Source organism: Crocodylus porosus, unplaced genomic scaffold, assembly GCF_001723895.1.
Source record: "Crocodylus porosus isolate Cpor-Errol unplaced genomic scaffold, CroPor_comp1, whole genome shotgun sequence".
Lineage (NCBI taxonomy): Eukaryota > Metazoa > Chordata > Crocodylia > Crocodylidae > Crocodylus > Crocodylus porosus.
The window spans coordinates 3280471-3308229 of record NW_017728922.1 but is presented as its reverse complement, the minus strand read 5'-3'; the positions used below and the strand labels follow the sequence as shown (position 1 = coordinate 3308229).

The following is a 27759-nucleotide window of genomic DNA, read 5'->3' as shown; positions in this document are numbered from 1 at the left end:
GGTTAATCTAAACTTCCATATGAATATGCAGCAGTGAACTCTTCCTCAACTGGGGTCATACAGGGTGAAAAATTATTGCCACCTTTTAACTACAAATAGAAACAATGATGGAATTCAGTTGTTAGAGTTTCCAAGAAGCAGCAAAGCAGAAAGCTAGGACTTGGAATCCTATCCAAACAGTTACAGAGCAGTTATGTACTAGTGCCATCTGCAAAGACCACAACAGTCTTAATCAGTGAGTAGGCATCAAGAAAATAACAAAGTAAAATACCAGTAAGGAATCACAGCACACACAAAATAAGGAAGCCACATTGAGGAAAAAAAAAAAAGATACCACCAAAAATAGCAGAAACCTAAGGAAGGGTACTGCAATACCCAAAAACTTGTCTTAACATATCCCAACCAGCAACTGGTCCAATAAAAGCCAGCACCCACAAAAGCCCTCTCATATTGTGCCATACAGACATCTGCACTGAGTATGACTTGCAGTTCTGCACAAAGGTCATCTTAACTAACAGAGAGCTGGGACAGACATCACATAAAGCAGTTTGACCCAAATTAGTTAAGTCTTTATCTCAAACCTGTTTCAACCATTTTCAAACTGGTTTATGTGCACTGAACATCTGTTCTGTTATAGGTTTAAACCAGTTTCTGATCACTTAAACTGGTTTATGTGTAACTTCTGGCCCTAGGCGTTTTTGTGGAAATGTGACTGAATATCTACCCCAACATTAGAAATTGTTACACTGTTTTCTTCATTGTTGTCTTAGCAGGCCACCACCAAAAATATACTCACCAAACCTTTTCACCCGAGATCTTGTCCATGCAAGAAATCTACACTTGTTTATAAAGGTGCAATTCTAAACTAATCAAGGACTTGAACCTTGGCCACTACAGATAAGTACAGAGGTTCAAAAAGCCCAAAGAGTAATCAGTTCATTCTTCACAGATTTTTCTAAACTTTATAACTTGAATCAACAAACTGAACTGACTTTAGTGTTTGGGTAGCCACAACAGGCAGAAGCCTGCACAGGCCTAGGCCAGCAGCCTGAGGGCACTCATGCACTAAACCCAGCCCAGTGGCAGCCCACACCTGACTGGCTGCTGGATACATGCCCCCCACCCCCAGCAGTGCAGAGGGCAGATGGGGCTAGGAAGGGGAACAAACTACCTGGTCCTGGCCTGCCAGATGGGGTCTGCATGGAGCAGGAAAAGGCCTCCCCCCTCCCAGTCTGGCTAGCAGGGCTCTGATATATTCGGCCCTGCCCCCTCACCAGCCCCACACCTGTAAGGGGTGGGGGGGAACCATATACACCCAGGCTGGCAGCAGCTCCCCCCCAGGATCTGCCTATCATGGGGGAAAGACACCACCCCAGAGGGGGCTTTTTGCTCTCCAGCAGCCCAGCTCTCCAGGCTGGGATCAACACAGCTCTGCCCCCACCCCAGTCCCACACCTGTAAGAGGGGGTGGGGTGAGCTCACACACCCTGCCCCCTCCTCAGCCCCGCTCATGAGGCAGAGTCCCGAGGCAGAACGCACTGGGCCAGCTGGGCACTGGGCCCCCAGCAGGGGTCTGCCCAGTGTGGGAGGGGGTGAACCACACTGGGGCTTTGTGTTTCTCTGCAATCCAACTCCCAGGCTGCGATCAGCTCAGCACTGCACCCTGAGAGGGGAGGTGGGGCAGGGTGAGAACACAGCAGCCCAGCTCTGCACCAGACCCCTGCAGGCCAGGGTCTGCCCAGCATGGGAGGGAAAGCCCCCACTCCCTGGCTCACCGCAGGAGGCAGACCCTCGCTGGGGAGCCAGTGCCTGGCTGGCCCAGTGCATTCAACTCCTGCTCCCCTCCCTTTCTCAGGCAGGGGCTGGAGAGGGGGTGGGACTGAGCTAGTCCCAGCCCAGTGAACCAGGCCACAGGGCAGTGAAAAGCCCCCACTGGGGGCTTCTTCCCCCTCCCCCTGCATCAGGCAGACTCTGGCTGGAGGGTGTGGTGCTGGGCTGGGCTGGTGCATACCCACCCTACCCCACCCTCCCCCTCTCAGAGGTGAGGGGGTGGGGGTGAGCCAAAATCAACCCTCCTTGCCTGGCTGCTGCAGGAGCAAAAAGCCCCCACTGCTGTGACTTCCCCTCCCCTTGTCCTGTACAGATGGGGTCTAGGGGTCCCTTGCCCCTGCCACCCCAATCCTGCCGGGCTGACAGGTGCTGGCAGGGAGCAGAAGCTTTAGTGGTTTAACTCTGTGGGGGAGGGGCCAGCCCTGCTGCCAAGCATTCTAGGAAACTGGGGGACCATGAATTAACTTGAATCAGGAAGGGATCTGGGGCAGAAGTTCAATACACTGGTTTGACCTTAATCAGCTAAGTTTGATATTACATTTAACGAGGTTTATCTCAAACCGGTTTTGGCCATTTGGAAAGCAATTTATGTGCACTGAACTTCTGTTCTGTTTCAGGTTGAAACCAGGTTTGGATCACTTAGACCTGTGTATGTGTAACTTCTGTCCCTAGCCTAAAGCAGTAAAGCTAGTAAAGCAGGCTTATTTATAGTGGCAAAACTGCCTAGTAAAGATGCTGTGTATGCCAACAGGAACTTTCCTTCACCAGCCCAGCTGTGCTAGCCAGACAAACAAAACAAGCAAGACTGATGAAAGCTCTTCAGTTGGCAGAACTGTGTCTGCATCAGGCCTTTTGCTGGCATACCTGTTAGCAAGAAATGTGCATTTTACATGCTTCTAGCCAACACAGCTACCCTGACTAAACTTCACAGTACAGATCTGGTCCTAGTTAGATCAGTGCAAGGTGTTTCATTTTAAATTAAAAGTGGCCTATTCTAATTTAGCTTAAACTACTTCCAAATCTGTTTAAGCTAAACCTAAATAAGTCTAAGGCAAATGGATTTAGGGTTGGTATACACTACAAAATTTTGTTGGCATAGCTAGCTCTGTTGACATGAATGGGGAAAATATCACCATTCCAAATGACACAGGCATACCATCAAAATTACTGGTGTAGATGTAACTATGCTGACAGAAAACTGTTTTTGTCAGCTTAGCTAATATTTTTACTGGAAATGGTGTAACCACACAGGCACAAAACCTTCTGCTAGCATGTGCTGCGTAAGGAGTTTACCAGCTAGCATATGCTGCATTTAAAGTAAGGAGTTTACCAGCAGAGCACCATTAGCACAGAGTATGGAGCGCAGTAATCTCTACAAATCAGTTTGCGCTAAGCCAAAATCAGCTTCTTAAACTTAAGGCAGCAGTACCTTGCAAGGGTTTGCACTGGTTCAAATGAATTAGTTAAAAAATCCATTTGTTTTAACTGGGTACACCTTATTTGTGTGTACAAGGCCTGAAAATACCAAGTCTTTTAAAAGTACTAATGATACTTCATAATCACCACATGAGGCAGGTATGCACTGCACCATAATTTCTTTAGATATAAGATACAGAAGTACAGAATGATTTGCCCAAGGCGATTCACTGGCAAGAACAGATATCCAGGGCCCCTGAAACAGTAGACACATTCACGCCACACATGTAACAGTAATTTAGATTGTTTGATTGGCAGGGAGATCAAGTTATAAAAGCACTCAGTAGTGACACCTCCAGTTAAGGTTGCCTAATACATTCCTGCTATAAGCCTATGTCAAATTTAAATCATCTGTGCTCAACTTTTCCAAGCTGGGTTTCTACCTCAGAATTGTTTTTTTTCCCAGTTTCAACAACACAATTTCCCAAGAACAAAAAACTGTAGTGGGGGTGGGGAGGGAGACTGATTTGGTGGCCTGGGGCTGAGAAGAATAAGAAGAATGATCTGGGAGAGGAGAAAAGAGTTGGGTGTGAATAGGGCCCTTATCAGAGTGACACAAAGAAAACTAGGTCAGAAAGTGTTCAGGAAGACAAGAGCTGAAAAATTTGAAGCCATCACTGCACACTCTCCTTGATATTCTAGAACAACCTCTAGTATTATTTAATCGCTACTTTCCTCTGCCATCAAACAATTTCATAGATTTCATAGACATTAGGGCTGGAAGGGACCTCAGAAGATCATCTAGTCCAGTCCCAGCTGTGAAACCCAGAAGCAAATTTTAATGTTTCAGGTCCTGTTAGTGGTTACTTAAACAAGCTAAGGCCCAGGCTCTTAAGGATAGTTGGCACCTGTTCAACAGTGCTCCACCTAACCCTAATGCAGTCTTCAAGGTGGTGCTGAGACTCCCCACGCAATGCATTGGGAGAGGTAGACACCTAAGGAAGGCAACCTCAGAGACCAGCAAACTAAAAGGGGAGCCACCCAATATAGCCTGGAGGAAAAAGAAAAGGTGGGGCTTTGGCTCTAAACCCAGAAAGGTACTTCCCTCTCTTTGGATCTTTCCCCACAAACCTAGTCTTGGAGTCATATGCCTAAGTCAATTCATCAACTTTTGTAAACATTTTTTGCAGAGACCAACCGCATCCCTACATATAGCCAACAGTCTGTTGGTTAGGGAACTCAGAAATCCCCAAACCAAGGGAGTATCCCAACCACCAGGCCACAGTTTAAGAATCCCACTCCAATCTCCACACAACTTGTTTACTCTATGGCATCAGTGCTTGGATAATTTTTTGAATGATAACTGGCAAAAACTTTGACAAGGACCAGGGGGCAGAAGGTGCTAGGTGCATAAAGAGCTAAGTAACAGCTAAGCAGGGATTTTGAGAAGCATTTAAAGCACCTACACGGGCAGAAAACTGCCTACATATTGCTAAGAACCTTAGCCTAACAGTCCATCACTGAATTACTAACCATTTCGCTTTGCTTACATTGGAAGTGCTATAAAAATGCTACATAGTGTACATGTGTAACACCCATGTGCTACATATATTGTGCACATGTGTGTGCATGCACACATGAATGTGTGGGTAAAAATCAGAAGCTAAAGGTTTCAAGCTGGCATCCAAAATTAGTGGACACTGGAGAGTTTGGGCTTAAAATCTGTCTGTGACCTGTTTCCCTATCTGTAGGACAAGAATATTACCACCAAATTACCTTACAAATTTGATTTAGGGGTGAATTCATTATGGTACATGAAGTAGTCAAAAATAATAGCAATGCTGCCCAAGATAGGAAAACCCCATAAGGAAATTAACATCTGTGTCTGTATTTAACAAAGGGTTTAAATCAGAAGCAGCGCATAAACCTTGGGATGATAAATTCAATAATAAGTATGAAAAAATTAACAGCTTGTCATTCAGAGAAAACAGTCCACCCCGTAACTAAAGGCTATATTGTGACACACTGACAAGGGGGAAACCATATATCTATCTATCTATCTTAGGAACATGCAACTTTACATCATAATATCTTTAAACCATTGTTCCCCAACCTGTGGGTTATGACCCAAAAGTGGGTCGCAAGATTTTATGAAAAGGTTGCAAACAAACTTCTTAAATCTATTTTTTTTAAAGGAGAAAAATGTGAGAAACCATGGCTTTTCCCTTGCAGGCTGGCAGAGTTCCAGCTTCCTAGGGACTAATTGAGGCCCTCAGGCTACCCCCCTTCCCTCCCCCACACACACACTGGGGGGCTGGAACCTGGGGGCAGTGGGTTGGGAGTGAGGGGCACTGGGTCAAGACTAAGCCATCAATGTTAACAAGTGGGTCCTGGTCCAAAAGAGGCTGAGAACCACTGCTTTAAACATAAGGCTTTGGAATATAATTGAGCACAGATACTGCTAATTACACTTCCTGGGAGAGGAAATTCTCCCATTAAGGCCATGGGCTGTTTGTGCCTAGTGTATTATTAATTGCTCTACAGTTCTGCCAAGGCTGACCTAAGCACATATAAAAACATTTCTCTCAAGCTACCATTAGGGAATGATGCTCTAATGCTAGCTATACCTGAAAGCTAAAACTGTTATTTCAACACACTAGCTTGTGGCTGAAGTGGCAGTAACTACTTACTCACAAGACAAAATAAAACGCGCTTAAACCCTAAAGCAGGGCTGTCGAATTGGCAGCCTGCCAAATACTTGCAGCCTGTGAGGGTCCTACACACGGCCTATGTGGGCCCCTATAGCCACTTCTTCCACTGCCATGCAGCAGGAGAGTGCTGGGGAGGGAGCCACATATTGATTGCAATGTGGGGAGCATCCCAGAGGGCTGTTCCTGCATTGTGTAAGGTATATAGTCCCTGGCCACGCTGAGCTTGGGCAGCCTTGCCCTAAAGCTACCAGATCTTCACACATTTAAGAACTTAGGTGCACAAATTTATGTGACAGTAATCCATCCTGAATGGACACATTATGAAGATAAGACAATATACGATTTAATTAACTGATGGAGATAAGAGAGAATACTGTACCCTCCCATTACACTCTAAGGATATCCAGGGTCAAAAATCCTGCAGAAAACCCCCCCCAGCACAGCACACACTTGGACAGCACACCTTTGCAGAGTGGAGATCACTGGACTGTGCGGTATGTGGCACTGCAAACATGTTTTCAGCACCACAACCGCACTCATCTGGACGCAACCTAAGAGTCTGATCCTTTGCAATATAAGGACTGGGCAGCGAACACATTGTCCTGTATGTCTGCAGCATGAATATGTACATGTGATATCACCACTCAGTGGGTGCATCTACATGATACTATGTCGCCATAGCAACGTGCTACAGCAAAGTAGCATCACCAATCACAAACCATGATCCTGCAGCTACTTCACCTTAGCAACGTGTTCCCTTGCTATAGCACGTTGCTATGGTGATGCATCAGCCAAAAACAACCGTGAGCGGCACGCATGGCACAGTGCAAGCTATTATTGTGCCATTATTTAGTACTTCCTTTTGGAAGTACTAAATGATGGCGCAGTAATAACAGCGCCATAAGGGCACATGTATATGCGTCCACTAATGACAATTCTAAATAACCAAGTTAAGTCAGTAATAAGAGTCTGGTTGACTTCAACAACAGGTTTGTGCTCGAAGGTATAACTGCTTACCTACAATGAGGGTCTGTCTTAGACATTTAACAAGCCCACCTCCAAACCTTCTTCCAAACATGGACCCAACAGAGTTTCAGCAGGTTAACTTAAAATATTATTTTGAATGGATTTACTCAGCCAGTGCAAAAGGCTGGATGGACATTCTTATTCTGATTTAAGGAAGTGGTTTTTTTTCTTTTTAATTTAGTGTTAGGAATGTATTTAAGTTAAACTGTAATAAACACTTAGACTAAAATAAAAGTGTTCACACACAGGGATTTCCCACTGGTTTAGTTAAACCAAAGTAAATGTAGATGTTTGTGTGTAGACAAGGCCTCAAATAATATCAGAATGATGGGCAGGAAATAGAGTAGGAAAAGCCAACTTACTTTTATTACTTTTCATGATTTTTCTAATTCTAACCTGGAAGAAAAGATAAAAGGTGCCAAAAGTCTGGAAATGTTTGGGAACAAACTTATTTTATTAAACAAACTGTCTTTTTCAAAGGTGGGAACAGAAAGGACACAATTTGTATGCATTAAAATAGAACACTGGGAATTTAATTGCATTTTGGTCACAATTATAATTAACTGCCCTAAACTTGCTATCTCTGAATATCAAAACCGTATCCTTTAAATTTTAGGCATTCTGGTTTTTTCCTCCCTTTTAAAATCACCATTATTAACATGAAACATAAGAACAGAAGTGAAACTGTCCCCCTTTTTTGGAACAAAAATACCTTCCACTTTGCAGATTTTGAGAAAGGCATAAAAGTTAGAATTCTAATAATAATTTAAATACTTGTATGTATCAACAGTGATGCTGAAGTTAGACAGGAGTTATGCTGGCTACTGTAAAAGGAATTTATGAGCAGAAATTTGTATTTGCCTAGCAACAAATTATATGTTTACGATTCCAAGTAAAATTTTACAGAAAGTATCAACTAAAAGTATGAAATTTCTCTTTGCCCATCCATAAAAAAGATTTTTTTTTGCAAGTACCCATTTAAAATAGAAAAATCACAAGTAGAGAGAATATAACACTGTTTTCACTGACAGTGTCATTAGAGTTGGACTCACCAGAGCAGACTTGAAAACACGTAATAGATGGACTGCAGAACTCTAGGATGTCCCGATTATATTCACAGGTATATTCTGCTCATTGGACACTGGTAACAGCCTTGCGCTGTCTATTTCCCTTTCAACCTTTATCCCTGTTGTAATGTACCATGCTTAGTTATTCCCAAAAGTAAAGTGAACACAATTATATGCAAACCTCAACCAAAGCTTGCACCCACACAATGAAAACTTGAAACCTAAATCAAGTATTTGCAGTAAACTGACTGTAGGAAACCAGGCCTGTAGAAGCCTGCTTTATGGTGGTGAAAACACATCTACATTTTGGGTTTCTAGCAGCGTAAAGCTGTACTGCTGTGTATTTTTGTACTGTAGAACTTAGGAAGCTTTCAAATATGCAGTATCTCTAGACTCTTTCAACAGATAATGGATTAACTGCATGCCCAGCCACTGCTGCTATTAAGAAACTATAGTATGGTTTTATAGGGACTTAATGCCCTAAGGCACTTTTGAAGTTCCCCTGCTGATTATTTCAAGTGACAAGGCCTTTCCACTAAGGAAAAAAGCCTCAGGCTCTAGCTTTTTTCAGTCTTGCTGCAGTATTTCTAAGTTACTTTTTAAGATTGGGAAGAAATTCATTTCTTTGTGATTAAGTACTTGGTATCACTGCATGAACAGTAAAAACACAATGTATTGCAAAGTGATGGTTACAAAATATATCACATATCCTGGAAATTCTATTTCATAATTTACTTTACTTCCATGTTCAAAACAGAGAGAAGCTCTCTGTCAAATAGGACAGCAACCCCCAAGATAAAGCTTTCAACACAAATTCTGAACAAGAAATATAACGCTAGAATTCTTGAAATAACAAGTGTTGTTTTACATAAAGTAAATAGTGTACTCTTCCCAAGAAAAGTGAACATACAGTCATTAGGAAGATAATTTAGTTATTTAACTTGTGTCTCAGAGGAAAGATGGGTCAGTGGCTATGATGAGAGACATGGATGCAAATCTACACTCCACCAGATTCCCTGTGTGATAGGATGTCCCTTCACTGCACAGTTAATTTTGGTTCTCATCGGAGTTTTTGCTCAAGGCTCTCTATAAAGAAAAACCTCTGACCTATTTTGAAGGTTATTCAAGACAGTTTAAAGAGGTGGTATCCAGGTTAGAGACTGGGCTCTGGTTTAAACTGAGCTGGAATGCACTCCATAGTTAGGACTCAAGCAATAATCACTTGAGTGCCAACATTTTTCCAATATCCTTCCCACAATTCCCCAAATGACTAATACATTTTTCACAATGTATTCAACTAACTGGGAAAGAATCTTAGAGCCTCTCAGCACAAAGCACCATGCAATACATTCCCAAAGATACCCCTAGTGCACAAACAACAAGGACACAGTAACTTAGGTAAAGCTTTGCTGTGGGGATGCTCATGTGAGGATAACTGCTATAGTGGACTGCTATAATGGAAAACTACCCCTTTTGCTATTATCACCTCTCTCCATTTTACACTGGATCATAGGAAAGTAGGGTTGAAAAGGACCTCATAATCCAAAACTCCATGTTAGAGAAAATATATTTGCCAGGCCTACAAAATTAAATCTTTATTTAATCCAGTACAGGTATCCACTGAGGTTATCAACTAAGATATCAGTACAGATATCAACTAAGGTTTGCCTGATTTGGGGATAATTTTTCCACAGTGTACATTTAGCAACAGACTAGCAATTACAGTCTTGTAACTGAAACTCCCATAGTAAATATCAATAGCTTTAATCTAATACATTAAATAAGTAACAATGCACGATATTTTTGCTTAATTTGACAATCATAACAAAATGTCTATATTAACTAACATTTTGGACCAATTAGTATGTAGCTGTATCTCTGTGTCCAATATAACATTAGATTTACGCTCAGAGTTTGCTTTACTTTCTGTTGCTTAAGTCAAAAAAAGTTTTATATAGCATTTTAAAAGTGGTAAAACCCATCTATTGTAAAAGTGAGCTCAGCTCTTGTAAAATTTCTGCCCTTCACATGCATGACTCTCTCCCTGGTAAACTCTGGTTCCTAGTTCTGTCACTTTCAAACTCTGGTATTAATTACATCTCCTGTCAGAACTTCTGGCAGCAGACAGCAGGTACCACCAATACCAAGCTGCAACAGTGCATGCTCACTGATGCATTTCTGGTGATTCCTCATACCAGCACTGCATGCAAACTACAAATCACACAAATAAGAAGGCTGCCAAACAGACCACAGCAACCATCCACTGGAAGACACTGGAGCCATCTGCCAGTAGAAAACAGAAGCCATATTCTGCTTGGTAGAGGGACTTTAACTCTAATTAGCAAAAATGGGGGTTTTGCCACCGCAGAGGAACCTTTAGCATGAAAGAACTGAAAGCTCTGTCAGCAAAACTTTGTAACATAAATCAGGCCTTTGCCTAGTCTCAATTCCCTTTACTCTCAACCTACTCACGTTTTGTTACTTCCCATCTTTTCTTCCTAGTTATTGCCTCAATCTAGTTAAGGTACTTGAGTAGTTCAACACATTCTTAGGCTTGACTGATCTTAACTAGAGTTTTAGAGGGTTTTAATTAAGCCTGGTCAGGTAACTTAATTTAACAAGTTGAAACAAAGCCTCAGACTAGTGCAAAAGATTGTGTTGATACTTATTAGACTTTAAACCAGGTTTATTTCACTTTAACTTAACTGAATTGGATTCTGTTTACCCCAAATCAAAATAAGCAACTTAGACTAAAACAAGGATATTTATAGTATGAGTTCAACTAAATTGTTAAATCTGTTATGCACTTGTGTCAACTAGACTTGATATTATCTATATTTTTAATCTTGCCCATTATTTTCCAAACCACCTTATGTGTTCATTATCCTCATTTTCTGTTTGTCTGATGTAGGTTGTAGGGATTATGTGTTTAATAGCTGTAAAACACTGTGCAAAATTATAGAAGAAAAAACTGAAGAACCAGCTTCTCTGAAATATTACATTAGTCCCTGGCTGCCTACATTTAGAAATGTAGCTAAAATATACATTAAAAAAAAACCCCAAAACTGTCCATTTTTAGTGGTTGTCCACACAGGGTAAATGGTTTTAGTGAAATAATCCATTATAACTGTGTTGGTCAATTTGCTCATGTAGACACATGGTAAAATGCATAAAGCAAAATTAGCATTAGAACATGAAAATGAGTAGCAAGGAACATACACAGATCTATCCTGTAGTCTTAGAATCCTGTATATAACAGTTTCTGCTTTTTATGGTTTCTAAATCTCTTACATCCGAGCCTTTTCTAATGTGGATATCTACTGCCTTGATGTGAACTGAAAAGAAACCAATCTTCAGCTCAACAACACAAGTTTCAAGTGGTAGGAACTCAACATGATTTCACCCTGTTCTTCTGCATGAGGCCTGAAGGTAATGGCCCTACCATACTATTGCCAGTGTTATTATTTTTATCATTATTATTATCATTCAAAGGATAACTCTGGCTTTTTTCTAAAAAAAGATAATTAAACTCTATTAACCCAACATCTAACAGATGATACAGAGAAGGCCAAAGTATTTCATGCCTTTTTTATTTCAGTCTTCACAAATAGAGGCAGCTATCAGATGACAAGGCCAGTTAGAACAATAGAAAATGAGGGTTGGAAGGGACCTCAGGAGGTCATCTAGTCCAAGCCCCTGCTCAAAGCAGGACCATCACCAACTCTGTCAGCAGCAGACAGGAAAGTTGACAGCTGGCAGCAAAGACAGGGAAGAAGATAAAGCCTAGGGTAACAGCAGAACAGATCAAGGGATTACATAGAGAAGCTAGATGCTTTCAAACCACTGTGGCCATGTGGGATGCATCCTAGGGTACCAAAAGGACTGGCTGAGGTAATTTCAGAGCCATTAGCTATCCCCTTTGAGAATTCAGAGTTGAGCTCCTGGATGACTGGAAAAAGGCAACTATAGTGCCCATTTTTAAGGAAGGAAAGGAGGAAGATCAGAGGAATTACAGACCAGTTAGCATGATTTTGATACCTGGAAAGATGATGGAGCAGGTCCTCAAGGAATTTCTTTTGAAGCACCTAGAGAACAAGGTGATCAAGAACAGCCAGCATGGATTCACCAAGAGAAGTCATGCCTGACCAAGCTGATTTCCTTCTATAAATGTAACAGGCTCTATGGATGGTGGGGAGAGCAGTGGATGTGATACTCCTTGACTTTAACAAGGCTTTTGACACCATCTCTCACAGCATTCTCATTAACAAGCTAAAGAAATACAGAGTAAAGTACTGCAAGCCGGATAGATAACCGGTTGGATCATCATGCTCAATGAGTAACTGTCAATAGCTGAATGTCTAATTGGGAAGTGGAATCAAGTGGGGTTCCCCAGAGGTCTGTTTCAGGTCCAGTACTGTTCAACACCTTTGTTAATGATTTGGACAATAACACTGAGTGCATGTTCAGCAAATTTGCTGATTACACCAAGTTGAGTGGAGTTTCAGACATTTGGAGGGCAGGGATAAGATCCAGAATGACCTGTATAAGACTGGAATATGATCCTCAATCAATCATATGAGGTTTACAGTTAAAGCAGCAACACCCCGGTAAGATAGACAAGACATTACCACAGCATGGTCCCAAGCTGATTTAAAGGACATCTTAAAATGTAGGCCATATCCATATACCTTGGGGTCATAGAAAAAGGTGAACTAGACACCTAGATGCTTTTCAAATCTGGATTGACACCTTTCTATATGGCTGGTTTTAGGGCTTTCCAAAGCCTGTAAAATGCCTTCTTAAAGTAGGAGAGATTTTTTTTTAAGGAAATTTCACTTGTTTGGAGATTGGACCTAACACAATTTTAGAAATATATGTTGCTTGTTTAAAATTCCCAGTTGAAAGACAAGATACAAGAATAAAAATGCTGAGACATGTTTTTGAAAGAAACATAGTTACAACTACTGTGCAGTCACTGAGGGTACCTGTACATGAGCACAAAGCCTGCTCATGGCAATTACTGTGCTTCAGTAACCTCCCGCATCTCATGTATCAGCATCTCTGCGCTGAAAAATGGTGGCATGAGTGCCTGAACTAAAGCTCGTTCTATGAGCTTTAGTTTAAGCACCCCACCGTCATTTTGAAATGCAAAGACATTGATACACGAGATGCTGCAGCACTTGTTCTCTGAGCCACTCTAATTAAAACGCCTCCCCCTTCCACCCCTGAAGCACATGTAGAAGTGCCCTTAGCTACCAAAGTATTTATACCTGGAGAATCTACATAGCAAAGAAGAACCTGGGCATGTGCTAGAATTTCAACAGGGAGGTGACATCTTGTTGCAATGGCCCTTAAACAGTAGAGGTCAGGTGGGTAAACAGAGCAGCCAAGTTTGGAAAGAGTATAAAACTGTGTAAGAGGTAGCTCATACACCTACCTACAGATGTATCACAGGAGGCAAAGTTGCAAGCGTACAAACCTTGGTCCAAAGTCCCTTGTCCTGAAGAAAATTAAACTTGGATCAAGCCAAGGTAAAATTTCCCCCTTTACTTTGGATTTACATCAATACAATAGGTTGTATCATGTAGATGCAGCTTTTTTTACGCTGAAACAGGGTTATCCTACACTAGTGATTGGCAACCTTTTGGCACTGCAGAATGGAGTTTGCAACCTGTGTGCTGCAAATCTCTTACCACCCCCCACAACACCAAGTGAGCATTTATCCTCACTGCAGATATCCAGCCTCTATACACTTGATCTGAGCCTTCAAGAGGCTGAGAGGCAAGTGCACACGCAAGAGAATGGAGGACTGTGGAGGGAGATACTTAAGACTGGACAGGCAGCTTTCTGCTGGATCCCCTATGCATCCATGGACCAGGTCAGACCTATGAGGTCCAGGGGTCATAGGCTGCTGCTCCCTCCCCTAGACTAATTCATTGACATAGGCCCATAGACACAAGGGATGGAGATTTAGTTCTTTAAAATTCTACAGTTAGCTTCTGTCAGGATAACAGAGTATCCCTAACTGACATTAGTCATTCACAAGATTGATTTTTTGTGAAGACAGCAAATTTCACATTTACAGTTAGTTTTTCCTGGAGTTATGATTCATTACTGCAGGACCGGCTAACATGTTTTTTTTTAACTTTTTTTTATTTTATTTTGCTATTCTGAATTAAAGAATTACTTCCAAGGAAACAGGTAACAATGAGCACGGATCACTAGAGGTTGATGTCTTCTGAAAGTCCAGATCAAATTTTGATTGCTGGCAAGTAGGAGAGACAACTGAATGTACTCAAACATAATATATTCAGAGTATTATTCTTGATAAAACTAGTCAATAATGCATAGTCCTCTTAAAAAACAATATTAAAAAACAGAAATAATATTTTTTCTAATAATTAGGGTAATATCCATTTAAGAATTTATGCCTTCCATCTATTTAGGTGCACTGCAGATCACATGCTGCATCGCTGCTTTTAAACAAAGACTTCCAATTTCCCCCTGTGTTCTAGAATAGAGATAAATATGCTTTCTTACTCACCTTTGGATCGAGTGGAGATATCCATCCCCTCCACCACGTCCTGCTCGGCCTTTATTTCCTCTTCAGCCAAGCTACAAGAATTAGAGATTTATAATATGTTACTTTTATATTTAAAGTTCCTTCATAAAAGCGTCAAGTGCTAGCGTCAAATATTTTCAGCCAGAAATCTAATATAGCTTTATCTAATATCCACTAAAAAAGGGGTGGCCAACCTGTGACACATGCACAGGTCTTGTTGTGCGATACATGGCAGATCAGGGAGGGGGCAGGCAACACAGCAGCAGATAGGGCAGGAGGCATGGAAAGCATATTGGGTAGGGAGCAGAAAGAAGAGCAGCAACTTGGGCAAAGGAAGGGACTGGAGTGGCACCCAAAGCTGGTGCAGGCTAAGATGGGGCACACCTTCCAGAAAGGTTAGCTTTTGCTGCGCTAGAACATGTACCATCTGAACAGAAGGGAAACTATCCTGCCTGTCACGTTTGCACAGTATATACCTAAGTAATGCTCATTTTAATATTAATGGCACTGGTCTCCCAATATTCACTGAAGATTGTGCATATTACTACAAATTATAATTGACACTAGACAACCATAGACATGACCAGGCTCCTATCCCAAATAGTTCCTAATCCAAGGCCTCCTATACAATGTATGAATGGACTCCTATATGTCTATCTAAAGTCCAACTAACTTCAATTGATACAAGTAGGAGAATGCATCCATATGTGCAGAGAACTAAGGCTGCAAATTCAGGGCCTAATAATTAACTTTATAGATGATGACAACTTTTAAAGCTAAGCTCCACAATAGGATGAAAAAAAGTAAATAGCAAAATTCACCTTCAGTAACCTCAGGTAGCAATTACCAATAGTAGAAGTGTAAAAGAGAGAAACAGGACATCTAACACCATGCCTTCCAAACTTTTTCAGACTTACTTCTACTTATTCAGAGTAGGATTGCATGACACAAGGTAGTAAAAATCTCTAACCTGCCTACTTCCCCCATTGGTATCATAGATGGAGAAATAAGGGTCTAACTTTTTTCAGTTTGGATTCATCTTTACAGAAGGGAGGAAAAAAGCAATTTAATAAGATTATAGCTTTGCATGCAAGTTTTGTGGTTTGGTTGTTACAGATAGAACTGAGAAAAACCCAAAATAGCAAGCACCCCAAGCAGAGATGCTGCTTATACATTATAACCCAGATTCTTGACAGGCATAGGTTCCTAAATTTCCTCCCCTGTGAAACGAAGGTTTGTGAACTAGGAAGGGGTCATATAGCTGCAGCAAATGCTGTGTAGGATTGTGGAGGTGCACCAGCTGTTTGCTACAGGTCTTATTCCAAAGGGCATCACATCTCCAATCAGCTGTGTGGGACTGTGGCTGTGCTCCAGCTAATTGGAAAACCTATAGAGATATAGGCTGAAGCAAAGAGCCAAGTGCCTTGTTCTTAATTCAGCAATCTGCTGTGAATCAAGCGAGTTGCAATCCAGCCACATATGAAAAATTCAGGTTCTACTGTACCAGTAACAGCTCTTTTGTCAATAAACCTAAAAAGCATCTTGAACAGAAGTTGTTATATAGTGGTAAAGAACTTTTTTTTGCTAGTTTAAACTCTGTATAGTAAAAAATTGTGTTGGCATAGCAATGTTGGTTAGTTTTTTTTGTTTTTTGTTTTTTACTTTTCCATACCTCTTCCAAACATTATTTCACCAGCAAATCTTTTAAGTATAGAACACACTTTGCTTATTTTAGTGGAAAACACAAAACTGACAGGATCCATCATGTCTGGAAAATGTTATCGTAAATATGCTATAAACTACAACTATTAAAAAGAAACTTCCGTTTTTAGAACCGTCAAGCACTGAAAACAATATTCTGTACTACTGCTACATGTGCTTTGCTGCATTTTTCTGTAGAAACATTTGAAATTAAGCATTACATTTGGGTTTTTCTGTTTGCTTGTTTGGTTGGTTTTTTGCCTATCTTTTTAAGAAATGCCATCACCAAATTGGAATAATGTGATTACTATACATAACAATATGCACTACTTCTGTCAGCACAGGAATAAAGCAGTGATATAATAAGGCTAGCTATCTCTTTTCAAAAACTGGAGGTAGAGGTTCAGCCATGGGTTAGGCCACACAAATCTCAATCAAATCCCCCATGGGTATTTGTCCAGATCACAAAATCGAAACACAATCTGGCATAACAGAAGCCTAACAGATTGCATAGTGGAGCCCCTTGTAAAAAGCAGAGGATGAACTGTTTGAAAGTCATGACTGGAAAAAAAAGTGTGGCATGTAAGGAAAGAGGCACATGAGCAAAACTGTATAGCCATCTCTCACTGAAATAGTGTAGGGGGGTGTTACAGGTCAGAAGAGGTTTTGGCACATGTGGGTGCCGATAGAACAGGTGTGGGCAAAATGCAGCCCGTGGGCCAGATGTGGCCCACCAGGCCATTCTATCCAGCCCGCGGGGCCTCTAAAAAATTAAGAAAATTAATATTTAATTGCCCCCAGCTGCCTGTCGTGCGGCCCTCGATGGCTTGCCAAAACTCAGTAAGCAGCCCTCCACTAGAAATAATTGCCTGTTCCTACAGACAAGTGCAGAGGCAACTCCAACGCGCTGCAATTACAGCACATCAAAGCACACTCGATAACTGAGTCTGCTGGAACGTGGTAATTACCGCACTCCAGCCAGCCTCTGCGTCTTGTGTATCAGTGTCCCTGTGCTTCAAAATGGCTGTGGGGGCGCTTTATTTAAAGCTCATCAAACAAACTTTAGATAAAGCACCCTCACCACCATTTTGAAGCACAGGGACGCTGATACATGAGACCCTCCAGGCACTTCATAATCAGAGTGGCTCTCAGAGCCGATCTAATTAAGCATGTGTCCCCCGCCCCCATCCCCAACTTCCACTAGAACATGTGTATATGAACATGCCCCATGAGTCCAAGCTTAGAACAGCTGGGATGCCAGAAGTCAAGCCTCATTTGCTTGGCTCTCATTTATCTTTCTTTTTTTCTAAGTCACTAAAAGCACTCAATTTGCTCCTCATCGCCTTTTAAAAAGGTATAAATAAATCTTTTGGAACTGCAAAAGTCAAAAAAAGTATTTTTTCTAAATGATTCCAAAATCTGACTTGATGCAGCTCTGAATAATATATAAATAAATACAAAGGTCAGACTTGACAGATGTTTATCTCAAGATTTGGAACTCAAGAGAACTTTATGCATTCAGAAATGCATTCACTACTTGATACTGCTTTTGCATTTTTATTATGTGTATTTGTACTTTTATTTCACCATAACTGAAACCAAATTTAATGAAGTACCTAATACATCATTCATAGATCATTGGCAGAATGAAATTATTGAAGGTTGAGCCCTAGAGAACAGATAGAAATTCTAATTTTTTAAATAATACCACACTTTACCACTCTTAATATGAAAAACAAAAGGCACAACAATTTAAAATACAATGTCACAGGATCCTGGATGATAAAAAAAATACTTATTTGATACTAACAAAAATAAAAATAAGTGGATTAAAGGTAGCTATGAAACATTTTAAAAGTCACAGCAATAAAATAACTTCAGAAGTATCTTATACTGCTTGTGTTACTGGAACACATTAAGACTCATGTGAGCAATGGTACTTCTTAATGGGTGGGGTGTCCTAAAGACCTAGGTTTGTAAATAAATAATGGTAATTTACAGTAAGTTTAGAGAAACTTTTCCCAGGACATATGGACATGAATCTTTTCAGCTCTGTGTGTCCTATTACAAAAAGCAATATTTTGAAAATGCTTTAAGCCTTCAAATTCAGTAATTTCACCAGCAGCATCGCTTCAGCAAAAAAAAAAAATTCAAATGGTATATAACTCAAAGAAAGTAGATCCCTAAAAACAATTATGCTACAGTTTCACACAGCAAAATACGGAAAAAAACCCTTGCATCAAAATAAGTGTAAATCAAGAGCCAGTACTATAGGAACACAATAACTAGGAGATCAGATTAGATTATCCTATAAAGTCACATTTGGAAAAGACCTGATATCTGCAGTTCTGATTGTTTTTGTTAATTCACTTTTCTCAGATCAGATGCATTACTTTAGGTATAGCTAAGAATGTGATGGCTAGGATTACATATCGGAAATGATAGTGATATATATCTGACTAAGTACCTAGCTGAGTACAATATTTTACCTGGGTCATTCTCAAAGCAACTGCTATTTCCTTACAAAACAAAGGAAAGGAATATATTTTAAGAAACTAGTAACTGAAACATAAGCTTTGCCAGCTTCATTGTTAATTGACTAGAACATAGATTCTTCATTTAAAAGCCACTATACCTATATTGACAGTTCTTGCATAAAAATGAAAGTTGATCTCCTAAAAAGTTAAAATTAACTTGTTTCATGCAAACTATTTTAACGTGTCTCATGAAAGGGGCTTGAGATGGAGATTCTCTTTCATAGGGGGTAGGTGGGGATATTCAGGTAAAAAAATGAGGGTTACAAACAAACAGGACATTTCTGCTTAACACAAAATTGCCTTATGAACTTACCTGAATAATTTTTAAGCCTTTTAACCTAAACAGTTGCCTATGAAATTCAAACTGGTACTTTCAGACAACTAAATAAAAAACTGCCTACAAGGAAAGATCATTTCTATTAGTGGTAATATTTATCTCAAAATTTACATGTGTAAAATATTAGCTGCTCTTAACCTATGTTAAATACAAAGAGCAATTAAAAGTTTCAGATGAACTACTGCACCTTGACATTTAACCAAGAAAATCTGATAGATATGGAAAACCACTCAGAACAGCCAATGCCCACATGCACAATATTCTCGGTTTACATATGGGAATTAGCACATTAATTTAAACCCAAGAACCATACGTTTATGGAAATCTTTCTTCCTTTAATTAAAAAAAATAATGATTTAAATCTGTAAGCACTAAAATTAAATGTCATCCTAAAGATAATTCCTGCCCTTCCTAGATTACATTTGTGAGTAGCAAATATAAATCATGATTTCAAAAAAACTGCATTCAATAAAAATTGGAAAAAAAAATATTAGCATGCCATTGCTGAATAAATAGCAGCTTTGTATAAGCACTCACCTATAACAGTCTCTTACTCATCGGTAGCTATGCTATTTATGCAGGATTCTTAAAATGGCGTCTGGCAGCACTGCACTGCCTCATTCCTGTACTGTAGCTAAAATGGTAGCAGTTTATTCAATAACTGTATCTCTTGTTTAAACAGCAGAGCTATTTTCAAAGCAAATGTCTAAATATCAGAAATGGTAAAGGACGACAAAGGGACACCTGACATTCAAATGTTTAACTACAAATGTACAAGAGACTGAGTTTTGTGAAGTCACAGGTTACTAAGGAAATCATTCAATTTTAAATTCAGTCTTCAGCTAGGAGGATCCCTCAGATTTGATGTTTTCTTATTCAGAAACTTGTACAAAACGCCCAAAATGTATTAAGCAATTTAAGCCTAAAAAACATTAGCTCAAACATATACATACAGTGATTAGGTAGCCTTAGACACCTACACCAATAATATATATATGTGAGGGGTTTGTTTTGTGGGCTGTTTGTTTTACATTAGGATCTTCTAAAAGAATCTACTGCATACCATGTACATTCAAAAAACCTCAGCATAAGGAAAAGAAAAGGTTAAAACGCTGTGGTATCACTCAGTTCTCTGTCAGGCTAAGACCTAGCACAGCTGAGGCCCAAGCAATGTAAGCAGGCTTGTTACAGGCAGAGTTTGGGAACAATTGTTTACAAATAAGGCTCCATACTATCCAGCATTAACACTGCCAGTACACCGCTCTTAACACATTTTTAACCCCATTGTAAACCACACAGATACTTTGACTGCTGTCAGTATAACAGTTAACATTAAAAGGACATACTTTGCCACAGAAGGAAGTTGTCTATGAAATTAAGCTCATGTGCAACTTACAAGTTAGGATACATATTAGCAAGAGAAATGTTTTCTAAACCCAGTTTGAGAGAGAAGGCTACATGATACAGTGGATAATATTATGTAGGGCTATGTGAGAATCCAGGTTTAGGTGCAACTTCTGCAACTTCAAATACTCTTAAAGTAATACTCTGGTGCTCCAGAGTGATTGTGTCCCAGTTTAAAAAAGTTTTTACTGAGATTTACCACCCTCTAGCCAATAACTCTGAAGTTGCACCAGTCCTGTGGGAGAATGACTTGACTCTATCACTTCTCAGCCACAGGATGAACATGGCTACTACAATAAATAAATTTAAAAAAAAACAGAGAGCCAGTAGTGGGACTGTAAACTGGGAGGCAGCTCAGAGAAAAAAAACTAAACGTAATCTATGAATATTAATATGGAGAAGCTAAATTCACATGCTGATTTCCATATTGTGAAGCTCAGGGCCAATCTTCAATATGCAAGTCTTTCTAAGTCAGTGAGAAACAGACTCAGGTGCCTGTGGATGGGAGGGGAAAAAAATCACATTTGAAGTGGTCTGTACTTTGCACCTTACCCTAATTGTTTTTAAGTACTGTCACCAGTTGTTTTAAAAAAAAAAAAAATCACTCATTTTCCCCTAGCACTATTTAACTCCTACCAGGCTGCTCCCAAGAAAGAAAGGGACATGTGGCTTTTAAAAATCTATTGTTTCCATTCTCATTTATAATCCAGATAGCCCTTTTGTTTCTCTCCAGATATTATTTGTAAAGCTAATTACAAAAGTAACTGGACATTGGCACTAAATGACAACAGCTAATCATATTCATCCTGGACAATTGAAATTAAATTTTCTGGCTACTAAAGAACAAAAAAAGCAATTATATCATTAATTCCTGGGTATGTCAGAATAATGGCCATTTTCTGCAAGCTGAATAGACTTCAGCTACATTGCTTCATGCATGCTCCATCTTATTGTGATATTAACAAGACCCAGTCCTGCAAAATCTTGGGGAGGAATATGTTTCCCCCCCACACCCTGGGTTTGTCTTTTAAATAAAACCTCACATCCCATCTGGCCTGCACAGTAGAAAAATAGCACAGAGTGCTTCTTATTATGCAATCTATAAAAAGGGAGTGATAACATCATACCTTGACAAAGCACCAAAAATATATGAAATTCTTCAGCTTGGCTGAATTTGCTTTACTTAGATGGAACAAAGATGGTAGAAATTTCCAGAAGGCCTTTCTCAGTCTTGCCACTGCAATTGTCAATCTTTAACCTACCCTCTGTTTCTATTGGCTCAAGTACTCCATGGAGCAGCGTGATTGGGCTGATCTGTAAAACAACACTGCTGTCTCTACCTTGACTCAGACATCTTGCTGCAATGCAGACATTTATTTTTTGTGAACTATAAAAGAATTATATTTGAGTGATTAAAAATAGAGAACTTTAACAGACTCATGATACTATGTTTCATTACATACGCCAGGGCAGCTTATACAAATATGCTTCGTTGTCAGCAACGTGTCTGGAGGTGCAGATTTGAAACAGATCCTAGTTTAACAAAACCTATGGGAGCCATTTTAATACAAGCTTTTTGATTGCAGATCACTTACTCCTGCTTCCTCATATTAAACAAATATAATATTGTGCAATGTTTCAGACTCCAAACCAAACTGCTAATGTGTATACATTGCTGCTAGGAAAATTATGTCCAAATGCAATTTCTGATTTTACTAATCAGAGATAAATTAAAACAGCACAAACTTACTGCTTAGCTGCACTATCATTTTTTTGTATGCTGAAACAGCAGTTCATTTCAGTTTTGGTTTAGTTTGTAATCTGACTTTTCAGTTAATACTTTTGTTTCACACTTTAAGATATTCATCTTGGCAAAGAAGTAACCAGAGTAAAATGGCATGTTACACTATGTTATCAAAGTCATGGAAACCTTTATAAAAAGTTAGCATAAAATCCTGACAAAATACAGAAATATCTAAAACCAGATTAGATTTGGGTTCATTCTTAAAATTATACAAGCATTATGGGTTGAATTACTCCAAATAAATGCAGTTAGGCTTAAAACACTAAAGAATCTAACTCCTTGCAGTTTGTTAAAATATGCACTCAAATGCTATGATTAAAATTTGCAATAAAGTGCAAGATGGTCAAAATTAGTACTAAATCAAACAAATGCATCTTAGATTATATTTCATACAATATTAAAACAGATTTAGTAACCAACATACAGTTAACTGTATAAGGACACCACATTGCTGAGCACTAGCACTTTCATTACACCTCATAAGCCTGAGAAACAGCCTGACTGCACTCTAACCTCCACACATGCTAATTAATAATCTAGGAACAAAGAGTAAGTAGAAATTTTTTCACTGGCCAGAGGTAAACAGGAAGTATAACCTTCAAGTTTAGCAGCAGATTATCAGAAAAACAGTGCATTCAAGCTGGAACAGAATTTACATGAACAAGTCATTGCAAATAGATGCTAAACAAAACTCCTGATTTTAAATGCTACTAGCCACTGACTACACTTCACCTGCTGGACTAACTGCACCCTGTTAAAATCAAAATATTTTGAAAACTATTAAAAATGTTCAGAGACGAGCACACTGCTTACTTACCAACTGTTCAAGCAACCATCTCATTTTTCCAGTTAAGAAGATACAACAGGCTGGCAGATTTGGAAATTGATCAAAAGGGAAATATTTGAAATAATTACGTAGCATTAAACCAAAAGGAAAAAAAAAGGAGAAAAACGAACATGTACTACTGCCATGAACCACACATGATTTTATATCCCCTGGACTCCACAACATAGAACTGTGGCTGGTAGAGTATAAAATAAAATAGAAACAGATAAAAGGTGCATTAGTTTATTTGAACCATGCCAGAGAAAGAAGCTAACAATTCAAAAGCATATTTTTCTTTAAAGAATTAGAAACATAAACAGATGATATCCTGCATTTTATTGACCAGAAACCTATTTGTAAAATCTGCAGTGTAAGAAACTCATTTTTAAAGGCACAAAATATTAACCATATATTGTCCTTCATTAAAAGAAACATAATATATTAACTACTCCTATAAGAAAAAAGTTCAAAATCCATTTCAAGTTAAGATAAGCTGCACAAAAAACATGATGCAACAGCACAACACCACCTAGGCCCAATAACTACAATCTGCCATTAGCACTTTTTGCTGATGTCTAGGTTTTTAAAAATCCCACATTTTCTCAGAGATAACTTATCTTAGCTGTTCCATTCACTGTTTAGAAAGGTAAACTTGCCTGTTCTGCTGTCTGCCATTATCCCTGCTTGACTCCCTGTAGGGCAGTTAAATGCATCTGCTCCCTAGCTTCCATTTTCTCTTCAGCAGGCATGTGACACAACAGACAATAGTGCTGGCAAACTGCTCAGAGAGAGAAAGCTGCTTTGGAATACCAGGATCTTGATAAACTCTAAAAACACCATCCTCCTGTGAAGTAGTAGGTATGCCAAGGTTTTGCCAGTTTGCAAAATAAAGCTATGGCTAATGGCTACTAACCATGTGACCCAAGAAAGCAAATTTAAACAGTTTCAACTTAATAAAGTGCTGTGGTGTGAGTTTTGCACGACAGATCACAGAGAATCACACTCTCAGCCCACAGCTCATAGGTCTTAGAGAAAAAAAATGTAAAAAGTAAAGCTTACCTCTGTGGATGCATTGTTAACACAGTGTTATGTCAATACTTATAAAACATGGAGGACAGGCTCTCAGTACTCAGACAGAAAGGGCTTGGCACTTCAGCTTGATGATCTGTCTTCCTAATAAAAGCTAATCTTGGATTGGCTACTTTGGTAAATCTGAATGTAAAGCTTCAGGGGATTGGCTGAAACACTTCCTGAGCGATTATCTTTGTGCAGCTCTGGCAAGCAGGAGCCATCCTGTGCATAGAGAAGACAGGCTAAGCTAGGCCTGCTTCAGCAGAAGAAACTTAAAAAGAGACCCCAAACACAAACTCTTGAGAAAAAACACCCAGATTTTCAAGCAGGAGAAAGTGATCACTAACTGCCTGCACAAATAAAATGCATCTCAAACTGTCATTACTGTCTGAACTCAGAGATTTTAAACCAGCAACAAAGAGGGTTCATCATCCAGGTCTAGGAGAAAAGCTAAAATCACTCTGCTGGGATTCTGACATAAACCCCATTCAGAAAAAAACATGCTTTGGAAAGGGAGGAAAGCATCTTGACATACAACAGACAGGAGGGGGGAAAATTAAAGAAAAACTGAAAGACCAGGATGAATGATTCTTACAGATTTTAAAAACCCCTACAATTAACACTAAGAGTCACATACCCAGAGCATAATTTCATTAGACATTGTGATACCAGAATCTAGGTGAAAACCATGGCATGTTTGATTTCAACAAAAACATATTTTGGATTAGAGTAGGGAGCTAGTTCCCTTAACTAAAAAAAAGGTTAAGAAAAGAAATGAAAAGCTGCAGTGAATAGCAAAAATCATCAGTATTGCACCACAGATGCTGTATTCTCAAATTCCCCCTCCCCCCATCCTCAGGCCTGCTAAAGCTGTCAGTTAAACAAAAATCTGACTTCCGTATTAGTGGCTGCAGCTGCAGCTTCCTGTCTATTAACCCTGTCAGACTTGGTTCTTTTTTAAACGTAGGCCCTAAAAGGGAATGGATTTCCATGTGTGGAATAATACTAGAGTCTGCTTTCAGATGGAGTTATGAGCATCAGCACAGCTCTCTCAATTCTGCAGCATTTTGCCTCAGTTGTTACCATAGATTAAGGCTCTGGAGAATGAAGCAATTTGAGAAGATGGTATGTGATTTTGGAGTTAGAGCACAATGCATCTGAACAACCGGTCTGATTTGGGGCCAATTTATAAGCACCTTATTCAAAGAAAATGAGCTTTCATTCCTCTTCCCAAACAGCCTGTGATTCAGTTCTTTTCTGAATACAGTGAGGGTTGGTGGATTTATCACTATTCCAGGAAGAGGACAGGCACAACTCCAGAGGGAGATTTTCAAGGGCCGAATTTATACAAAGACTTTATATTTGTGCTCCAATATTTACACTAACATCAGGTAACTAGGCATTAAAATTCTATCTGCAAATTACTTGGCCATTACAGGTAAAAAACGACTAATTTGAAAATGTACTACCTTCTATTGTTAAAAGAATTGCTTATGCAAAGAAAGGTGCAGGGTAGTGGGAAAAGGGAGAAATTTAAGATTTAAATAGGTATTACAACATAAACTAAAATAACCAAGGGAAAAGTAAACGTTCTCACAACACTGAAATGGGATATGTGTGACCTAAGATTGTATCAAAGCAGGCATTTAAAAGCTACTTTGTGATATCAGGGATGTTAATTCTGAATGTAGCATGCCCCACAATCTAACTTTGTCCCCCAAAGTTAATGACCCTTAAATAACTGCCAAAAATAAAGCTAATGCTCCCCCCAATACCACCTTCACAGACACAAGTCTGTCCGTTTTGAATCTTCCTGAATCACATATATACAATTCAATATAAATAAACATCCTAGGCTGTAGTGTCCCACGTTGAATTCATGTTATTTCAGAGATAACAATCAGTCTCTTAGGAAAACTCCCAAACCACCATGTCACAAAACAATGTACATTTTTCTGTTTGTATTTTAGGCTGTACCAGCGGATTAATGGCCCCAAGTGTAATACTCATTTCATAAGCAATTCGAGAGTCTCTGCTGGAAGCATTTTCCCTTTTTAGCCCAGGCAATGTTTTTCAGGGCAGAGAGCAGGAAGGCTCACAGATTACACTGGCAGTTTTGTTCTGTTTTAGGAATGCAGCAAAAACAGTATGCTGCTATAAAGGGAAATGCACAGCCCACTATGGCAACAAGAACATGTTGAAAACGCATGACATTCAAGTGAGCACTTGCAGCATTTTCCTTTTAATAGTCCAAACCCTTCAACTACTCAGGGCTGTGCCTAAAACCCTGCAAAATAAAAGATAATTTCCCTCAATGTTTAACTATCTAGATTTTGATTCGTTCATGCACTAACTGCAAGAGAAAGGGCGTCACCAACTACTAAAGTCTATTTTCATTAATAGACAGCTCAGCTCTAGCATTACTCAGATTACACACAGAAATCTAAGTCCCTGCGAAGTTCACTGACAAAATGAAAGTGAACATGCACTATTCGTCATTTCTTTTCTTCAGCAATCTCATTCTGTGAATGCAATGGTGCTGATGGTGGCTGGGCACATTGCCAAGCTGACACACTTGGTCTTTAGGTAAGGAATCAGTGCATCAGCTAATAATTATGGTCTGCAGCATAGCCTAGCAGCAACAGCAGCAGCCTTAGAAGAGGCCCCAAATTCTACCATGATGAGTCAAAGAAATAGTGGCCTAAGTTAGAAACAGTAATCCGAATGCCTCTGGTCAACCAGACAGCAATACAAGAACAAAACCGAAAAAAGCTGCTCTTTCAAACAGCACATACCGTTCAGAATTCAAACCTGGTAGGGTAAAAAGATTTTTTAGTTATTTAAAAATGGATCAAGGAAAGGAATGCTTTAAATGTCTTGTCTGCTTTCTTTCTTGCTGGAGGTGGGCACCCAGTTTAAAGACTGACAGGAGCCCTAGTTACAATGAGCATACTAGGCCTATAAATTATATGTAAGACAATTAAATAAACCTCCTATTGCAACTTAACCTCTTTTACATGGGAGGGGGAGGGGAAGGAAAAGAAAGAGCAGAGGAAGCCAGAAAGCTTCATTAAGGTATGGGAGAGGACAAAGAGATGGATTAGCATTCACCCAGTTCAATGCTTTAAAGATTCAAGTTGTGAAAAAAACCAAGCAGGTGAAGAGAAAAAAAATAGAAAAGGAAGAGAGGGGGTAACACTGAAAGAGAGAAACAGGGAAAACACAGGGGAAGGAAGGGGAAGTCAAAAATATCAAAGAAGGAATTCATTCTACGTATGTTGCAACAACCAACTGTCTTGGGCAGGAAGAACTATACCCAGGAAAGAAACAAACTGCACCTACTAACAAATACAAGAAGGAGGCACCATCTCCCCCAGTTTCAGTGTGCACCCCTACCCTTCCACCCCAGGACTGACTCCCATAATGCATCTTCTGTCCATTACAAGCAGAGGTCTCATATAGACAGGG

The 27759-nt window shown here is 39.6% G+C and overlaps 1 protein-coding gene across 16 annotated transcripts in view; it reads right to left on the bottom strand.

Annotated features, from left to right (window-relative positions):
* ZMYND8 (zinc finger MYND-type containing 8) overlaps positions 1 to 27759 on the bottom strand; it is a 112943-nt gene that overhangs the window by 58177 nt on the left and 27007 nt on the right. For 3 of the 16 annotated variants that reach the window (XM_019539578.1, XM_019539591.1, XM_019539587.1), the window contains exons 1-3: positions 24280 to 24383; positions 14594 to 14664; positions 13487 to 13549 (exon numbers count right to left, since the gene is read on the bottom strand). In XM_019539578.1, the coding sequence (XP_019395123.1) occupies positions 13487 to 13549; positions 14594 to 14664; positions 24280 to 24293 (148 nt within the window). In that variant the 5' untranslated portion in view covers positions 24294 to 24383. Of the gene's footprint in view, positions 1 to 7344; positions 7379 to 8034; positions 8169 to 13486; positions 13550 to 14593; positions 14665 to 21717; positions 21786 to 23876; positions 23977 to 24279; positions 24384 to 27759 lie in introns of those variants that run through there. The other 13 variants (XM_019539584.1, XM_019539583.1, XM_019539592.1 and 10 more) reach the window with 10 other exon arrangements.